Source organism: Corvus moneduloides, chromosome 2, assembly GCF_009650955.1.
Source record: "Corvus moneduloides isolate bCorMon1 chromosome 2, bCorMon1.pri, whole genome shotgun sequence".
NCBI lineage: Eukaryota > Metazoa > Chordata > Aves > Passeriformes > Corvidae > Corvus > Corvus moneduloides.
In genome coordinates, this window is record NC_045477.1 from 22,906,296 (window position 1) to 22,914,754 (window position 8,459).

General features: G+C 42.5%; 1 protein-coding gene across 3 annotated transcripts in view; it reads right to left on the reverse strand.

The window, feature by feature from the left end:
• The window catches only part of PLA1A (phospholipase A1 member A), a 28,397-nt gene that overhangs the window by 12,847 nt on the left and 7,091 nt on the right, over positions 1-8,459 (reverse strand). For all 3 annotated transcript variants that reach the window (XM_032098469.1, XM_032098468.1, XM_032098470.1), the window contains exons 2-4: positions 3,357-3,433; positions 1,616-1,817; positions 137-314 (exon numbers count right to left, since the gene is read on the reverse strand). In XM_032098469.1, coding sequence (XP_031954360.1) covers positions 137-314; positions 1,616-1,817; positions 3,357-3,433 — 457 coding nt within the window. The remainder of the gene's footprint in view (positions 1-136; positions 315-1,615; positions 1,818-3,356; positions 3,434-8,459) is intronic.

Below are 8,459 nucleotides of genomic sequence, written 5' to 3' on the forward strand. Positions count from 1 at the left end.
GCTCAAGCCTGGACCAAAAGAGGGGAAAAAAGAAAAATCTGGAATAAAAAAATCCAGTTGTCCAACATCTGAATACAGCAGGTTGGGAGCAGTTCCCTGCTCATGCTCCCTGCACTGGAAACGCACAGTAGCTTACCAGGAGCTTGCTGATGAACTGTGAGATGACCAGGGCCAGCCGTGTGACATTTTCCACTGCTGAGGCATAGGCTCCTGTAGACCCATAAACCCAGTCTACTGCAATCACATTCACCTGGCTGGTGTGCAGTATGGCTTGGACAAGCCCTTCAATCCAGGAAGGTTTGGTACCCAAAGCCCTGTGGAGCCACCAGAGACAAGGATGTTAGGTGTTCCCCAAGCAGGGCATGTGCCAGTGTGTAGTTCACTGGTGCTGGAGCTTCACATGTCTCAGAGGAAGCTGCCAGACAGTTGCTGAAAGTTATTTTTGGTGCCAGACACCCACACCTGGAAATTTTTTTTGTGGTGGTGTAATAACACTTTCCAGAATGCACTGGTTCAGGAGGGAACCAGCTATTTAATGAATGAGATAACATTTGCAGAGCTCAGGCTGAGATCTCAGTCTCACTGTGGTGTGTCATTTAGCCACCACAGAGCCCACCCGGAGTAAGTGAGCTGACTGGGAACACCTGGATCCTTCTCTGCTGCCAACTGGAAGGAAGTCCTTGGCCAGATCACCTGGTCTTTCATGGCTACATTTCCTCATCTCTAGACAATTAAAAAAAGATAATCTATACCCAAGAATTCCAGAAAAACTGAGGAGGCTCTGTTCTACCCAGTTTTCCTAATGCCATCTGGTGAAGAGTGTGCTATCTCACTTGAAGGCAACAGCAGGTTTTCTGAGAAGACCCTGCAACAGCTGCTGTGGTTTCATCCTGGTCTTCTATGCACTTTCTATTCAGGCTTTTGCACTTCAAAACAAATAATGTTATATGGTCACACCTGACTGAAAAATGGCACAGAAGCGTGCAGAATGATAGCAGTTAAAAAAAAACCAACCCAGCTCCAATCCCTACACTTTCAAGAATAGAAGGATAATCTGTTTGCTGGGGATTCCAAATGGCTCATCAATCCAGGCTACTGGGCATGAAATCCCAGAAAACCATTTAAAGGGACAAGAATCTTAGAGAATACTTCTTAACTAAAAATGTTGAAAAAAAGGAAAGAAATGGAAAGATGTGAAGGAAGAGAGAGAGAGAGAGAGAGATTAGTAACAGTGAAAGAGAGGGAAGGAAGGAAGAAAAAAAAGAAAAAAGATGTAGTCTAATTTCTAACTTTTTTTAGGCTCCAGAAAGTGTGAAGCAGACACACAAAAAGTCAACTGGTCACAAACTAAAGTACTTCAAGTTGTGCTGTAATGAGGGGTGTCAGCAGCATTTTCCACCAACAGCCTCCCGGAAAATTCCCAGATCCAGTTTGAGGCTGAACATCCCAATCTCTGCTCTTAGCAGTTGTTTTTCATGCAGCCACTCTGCTGGGGAGATAAGAAGGTCACACAAGCAGGAGAGTTCCATGACAGCCCACCCAGTGCTTGGGAATGCCCCAGCAGTGTTTAATTTACCAGTGAAAACGTAAGTCACAGTGCTCTTCTTTCTCTCACCTGAAGCCATGGATTATGATTTTGGTTTCCAGGCTGCTGTTGAAGCTGCAGTTCTTGATGCCATCATCAGCTGAAATCAGCTCTCCACAGGTGGGGCTCGAGGAGGTGAACAGAAGAAACTGGACCTTAAGTTTGCTGCCCCGTAGGAAATTGGCCGTCTGGAAATCAGTGCAGTGATGCCCCAAGAGTTTGTCCATATTCCCTGCACAGGAGGGAGGGAGTGGCACATTTAGTCTGTGTCTGTGCAATAGGGAAAAAAACGCCCTCATTCTAATTGATTAGGAAAACAAAGGTAGCAATTTTGCTTCTATTGATAAAGAATAAAAGTATAGAGCATAAATTAAAATGAGACTATTCTGGAAACTTTACCTGACTGATAAAGTTGTTTCTGTCCTTTGATGTAATTCCAGCACTGGCTGGGAAAATAACCATGGATGTCATACTAGCTTTGACTTCTGTGAGTTGTTTTAGCATGAGGTAAATAATACTTTGCTGGTTTCTTTTAGCAAATTGGCCACATACACCACCTACTAAGTACATTTATGAGATTGTTGTTAGATCTTTTAAAAAATGGTTGCTGACAGGTAGTCACCACTGAATGGGGATATTTCTATTCAAATTCTGGTAGGCTTAGTAGAAGGTACAAGTCTAACTGACAATTACATCAAAAGTCCAGAAATAAATATGAGAATGCTGATGAAAAAATATGTCAATGATAATTTCACAATTGATTCATTTACTGCATGAAAATGCTTTATGAGAAGGAAAAGGCAGCTACTGGAAGGAACTTTGACCTAGGAAAAAACCCCATCTGACCTGTAGCTAGTAAAAAAACAGAGCGAATTTAGGCTAGAAAGCAAGCACAAATTTCAGCAGTATGTGTCACTAGCAGTGTTACTTTAAGAGTGGCATCCTGCTGCAATGACAATACATGCACCTTCCCTTTCTGGACTGGAGGAAGTGAAACAGCCTTGAATCTGCACAAATTAATAAAACAATTATTAATTTATTTATTTTTAAATCAAACAACCAGCTTCCCAATTTCCCTCAGAAGACCCTTTACATCAATTAGACAAAACATGTCCTATGGGTCAGCACATTCAATATTCAGATTCCCTTGGAGAATACGAAAATCCCTTACTGTTGTTTATTTTGGTTTTCCTGTGTACTGACAAGGAAGAAAGCGATATTTTTAGAGATCAGGAGCCAGTCTAAGTAGCAAAAGCAGGTCCAGTGCCAGCACAGCGAATGTCAGAAATGGCGTAAGATGTGGGGGATCATCAGTAAAGGCAAGGCAGGATGTGCACTGCAGTGAAGCTGCAGGTGATAGGGGACTGCAGATGTGATCACTAAGGCAGTCTCGTTGACAATACAGTTAAAGAAAGAAATGGAACTGTGGCATTTCTTTATTTTCTCTCAGCTACCACAGAGTACACCTGCCGAGCTTTAGAAGCAGGAGATGCCACTGCCAGAGGCCGAGTGGTCCCTTTTCTGCATCCTTACACTTCAGGGTAAAGCTGGATCATTCTTGTAAATCAGGTTAATGGAATTAAATCACTGAGAGTGATTGAATCAAAGCATAGGAGAAGACAGGACCATTCTTGCACAACTTTTTCTTCTCGGCACGTAACAAGATTATCACAAGGACCTCTTGACATACAGCTTGTTTAGGGAGAATTGAATTCAGATCCTTCTGTGTAAAGCCTTCAATTCCTTGCTAGGCACTCATGTTTTTTCTTACCTGTTTGTGCTGAGCTGGGCAGCATGAGGACAGCAAGAATAATGAGCAGTTTTCTCTTCGGATCCTCAAACATCTTCCTGTTCATCCAGTACATGTATAAGGATTGGGAATAGGATACAGGGGGAAAACAGCTGTGGTTAATTATCAGCTTGACTTTGTAATGATCAACCAGCCTGTGCACTTTTGGGAAAATGACCGAATTTGGATTTTGAGCAGTTACCTCTGCTCTTATTTAACCATTAGTCAAAATCTGAAGCAGAGGCTTCACTGACTTTTTGGTTGACTAAAGGAGATGTTGACCTTCCTTTCCCCCCTACCTCCCTTTCCTCAAGGGAAACTTCTCAATTCAGAAATCAGCTAGTGAAACCAGTCCCAGCAAGCGATAGAGTTACAGTGCTTTATCCTTGCTACCTAGACCTTTCTGCCAAATTCTGACTAGGGATGCTGGTTTATCACAAGGCTTCACAGTAAGTCCATGCCAGGAAGATTCATATCAGCCTTGCATCAAATTTTCCTACTGCATTGCTGTCTTTCCTGTATTTCTACTTTTGGTCAGATACCTGTAACAGCCTAAAGAAGGCAAAACAGTGGATTATATCTGAAAAGTGAAGGGAAAGGCAGGCTAAAATGTAACTGGTGGTCATTTCACCATAACATGCCCAGATTACATTATTTAGAGTGGGGGCACCCTTCAGTAATGCGCCAGCATCATAAGCATGCAAATACTTTAAAAATACCTTTGAATAAAAAAATTTACCACTTTGATGTATACAGATGGAGAAGCGTAAGTGCACACCCAAATGTCTAACACAACATTCATGATGTGGTGGTTCCATATCCCTGGCTGAGATGGACTTTCAGGTAATGACACACCTGTGTCCTGTGTGTTGGTCCATCGTGCTGAACAAGGCAGCTTTGCTCTTGACTGTGCTGAATGGCAGGAATGGTAACAAGCTAAGTAAAGTTCCCTGTCCAGGCACAAATCTACAGTGGCTTAGTTGAACATTAAAATGAAGAAATTTCATCAGTCTGATCAGGAAGATGACCAAAGACATTTCAAAAAGCATCAGACATTACTTTTCTTTATAACTACTGGTGATAACAGTAATTTCCTTACCCCAGTTTGTTCCACCTGAAGGCTTTGGGACTGTTTTAGGCAGAAGACTATTTTATTTCCGAGTTTACTGACATAAATTTCTCCAGTTTTCACTGAAAGTTAGGGAGCATCAGCTGCCTGGCCTGGAAGACTATTGAAGCCCCATCCCAACAACATCCTCCCAGAGATACATACACAGATACATTCTGACCCTGAAATACTTGCCTCTGGGATCAAGCTGGCTTATTGTCAGAGGAGCAGGTCCTTAGTGTCTCATAAATATGTCATTGAGTTTGTCAGCCCAAACAATTTTCCAGGATTGAAAGCTGCAATACAAATAGCCAGCTCCTGGCTTCCACCCCAGTCTTCATCTTTCCATCCCCAGCGCTAGATTCATGCTGATTCTCAGATTGTAAAATAAAGCCTGTGCACTCCAATGGGCCCATTCCTTCTTTGCCAAGTCCTATGGGAATTTTGAAATGCCATGTAATACAAAGCAGGCACCAGTATTACAGCCCTAGAGTTAAACAAAACTTTGGCCAAGATGTGCAGATCTGTTTTCATTTTGTGTATTTGCAGACCTGTTAAACAAGATCCTGGCGTTTAACAATTCTGCAAATGCACAAAACTGGTGTTTTCTAAAAAAGAAATTTCTTAACAAAATTGAAAATTTTGTTTCCTGAGTAGTTGTTTTTTTTCCCTGTAATCTCATATTTAGTAATTACAGGATGTTTTTTATTATAGCAGCACACTGTGGCAATTTCTTACGCAAGCAGCAAAAGCCGCTCAGTTACTCTGTGCTTAAAATGCTCTTACTAGTAAAACTATTTTGGTGTGAAGAGTTTTCTTTTTATTACTTGTGAACTTAATTACTGAGTAATTATATATTATTAAGGTTTTTAAGTAATTATACATATATTAAGTTTCTGAACTATATATTAGTTCAGAAACTTAATTCCACTTGTTTTACTTCCCAATGGGAGTGATTATAATGGCAGTGGGAGCACTGTTGCAAAGACTTTCAAACCACTTTAGATTTCTTTTAATAGTCCCTTACAGTGCACAATCATGAAGCACAGTGTGATTTGCTTGAGAACGTCAGGGATAAGGAAAGCAAACAAACTTGATTTTATGCACAGATCCTTTTAATTAAAAAAAATTTTTTAAACGTGCTTTCTGCATGTTCTAGCAAATGCTGAAAGTGCCAAACTCAGCCGAAAATGTTGAGTCCCCACCCACAAAGCAACAGCTAGCAGAGGCATATAAGCACTGCAAATACCCAGTGGTCAAGTGGATATCTGATCACAAGAAAATTCACGTAGACTGGAAAACTAACTTTTGATACTGGAAACAATGCAGTTGGGGTACCAGCACCAGACCTTGGGGGAAGCCAAGAGTGAGCTAAGGAAATGATGACTATTTAAAATCTCTCCCTGTGGCCTTTGCACTCGAAAAAGGGCATGAAAATACACCCAGAGCTTAGCTCGCTGTTAAGTCCCGTGTGAGGAATGAGACAACTCTTGGTTCTTAATTAAAATAATTAAGAACAATGTATTAAAAGAACAATCAGCAAAAAAAATTGCAAGTACAAAAGAATTATAAAGCCAAAAAATCCCCGGGTCTGCAGTGATTAGAGATCTTGTTGGCTGAACCGGCTCAAAAGTCCCAAGGCAGAGACCTTACAACGCTGGGGTGACTTCAGCTAGCCCAAAGTCAGAATGGTTAAATTGCCTTTTGAAAGACGTAGAGGCCTGTGCTCCCAGCATCAGGCTTCACCAGCAACTCATGTGAGGTGAAAATGGCCCCTCCAATCTGGTGTCCAGCACTTTTATAGAGTCTAGGTCCCACCCATGACCGCCCACTGTCCAGCCTCCATGGTCCTGGATGATTGGTGGTGTCTTGAGGTGAGGTAATCTCAGTCTGCCAATGGCTCACTGTTGTCTCGGGGAAAAAGTCCTTATTAAAATTCCAGGTTGCCACGGTGCTGAGTTGCAGGCCAACGGCCAGGTTCCAAAAATATCTCTCTGTCAGTTAGAAGGTCTCCTTTTTGGCAAAGCTCAAAACTCACTTAAAACTTACAAAGGTTAAGAACACTTGGTAAAAGGTCTAAAACTGGGCTATAAGTATTTCAGAGAACTCTTAAGAACAGGGTAATTAACTTGGACACATACAGGAATTAAGACATTGTGGGTTTTTACCCTTTTTAGGGACTAAAGAGGGGAACAAACTTGTGGAACTTTATTAACAAGGGATTTTTAACGAAGAATTATGTAAAACACTCTTTAATCAACTAATCAGGAGAATAACTTTGGAACTTAATAACTCTCAACTGGGTTGATGATTTGAATAAACAATAATTAAACAATTAACAAAAGTTGAAACACTTAATATGCAAAGGCCAACACTCCATTTCATATATGACATCCTGGATCACCTCTACTGCTGGAATACTTGGTCTCACAGCTCCTGTATTTTCTGTCATTTGCCTGTGGAGTAGAAACCATGGCTCTGTGTTAAGCATGTAGACTCCTGTGTATTGTTCCCAGGACTGACAGAGGAACTGGGATTAGTTCTCATCTCAACAAAATACAATTTGAACTCCCAGCTTTCAGAAGAGTGTCCCAACAATGGCAGAGCGGGAAGTAAACATCGAAGATTGTCTTGGCAACTGAGGAAGACAAAACATGGGCAAGTCTGCCTGGGTACTCTATCAGGGAAGGAGGAAAACCAGTCATCTGAGCCTTTCGTGAGTACTTAACTTATACAGGCACCTGGTATGCCTGTATAAGTATGCATAAGAAGGGAGAATGCATCCTTACCATGTATTAGCAAGTAGAGGAGCCTAGGTGAGGGCACCAGCCTCCATGTTCAAGTTTCTCTCTCACTTTCTCTGCCCTGTGAAGCCCTAATCATCTTCTACAACATGGAGCAGCTCAGTAGGAAGAATATAGGCCTGCCTTAAGTGCATGTGGGCGACCTCCTGTGGTTCCTTCCACCCTAAAATAACCTGTTTCAAAGTGAAACTGTCTGGTTGAGATTCCTCTCTCCTAACCCTGAAGATTTCATGACCTACAGGGAAGTTGTAGCGTGCAAGCATCCTCCCAGCAACAAGATTCAATCCAAAGTCTCTGACATCTTGGGAGGACATTTTACCTAACAAGAGGACTAGTCAGCAGCAGAGAATATGTGCTGCTGCCTGAGAATGCTGCAGGAAGATGGCTATGTTACATTTCTGGCATAAACACTGGGACTTGGAGCCTTTACAGGGTAGGGAGCTCCCTTTGACACTCATTAGACATTGAAAACAGAGGGGAAAAGGTAACTGAGGGACAGAAAGGCTCCACGTGGGTTTCTCTCGCTGAGCAAAAGGAATTTATGGGACAGGCCTGACTCCATTTGTGAGTTACATGTCATGACATTGCAACACAGCTATGGGAAAAGGATCAGTGTTACTCTGTTTCTGTAACAACTGAATGAGACAGAATTGCTTAGCCCAAGATGCAGTGTCACTCCAGCTCATGCTGCAGCCTTCAGCGATGAGTTAAAGGAGCTTACAGTAATTCCTAGAAGGAGAGGGAAAAACAGTTCCTCAGAGTTGGAATATCTTCAGTATTTATTCTGGGAGGACCTCTGGCTAGAGATATCCATGGTTGCCAATTTTTTTTTCTGATTCTATTGTGTGAAGAGTAAAGCTGAGGTTGCTCAAAGGGGTGGTGAATAGCCCAACACAGCTGCTCATGAGTGTGGCGGCCAAGTGCAGTGGGAGAGATCCAACTTGGAGAGAAACCTCTGGTGAGAGCCTCCCTCACAGCACTGCGCTGTGCTGGTGTTCCCCAGGACAGGCAGCCAAGCTGCTGGGGCTGAGCATGCTTTGAGGCTGTAAGGTCTGCAGCTGGACCCTTCTCAGCCAGGGTAATGCATTGAGTGGGATGCAGGCGAAGGAGGCTGAAGCATCCACTCACAGCGACTCACTGCCGTGAGAGGAGAGCTGACTCCCAGCTGCCACT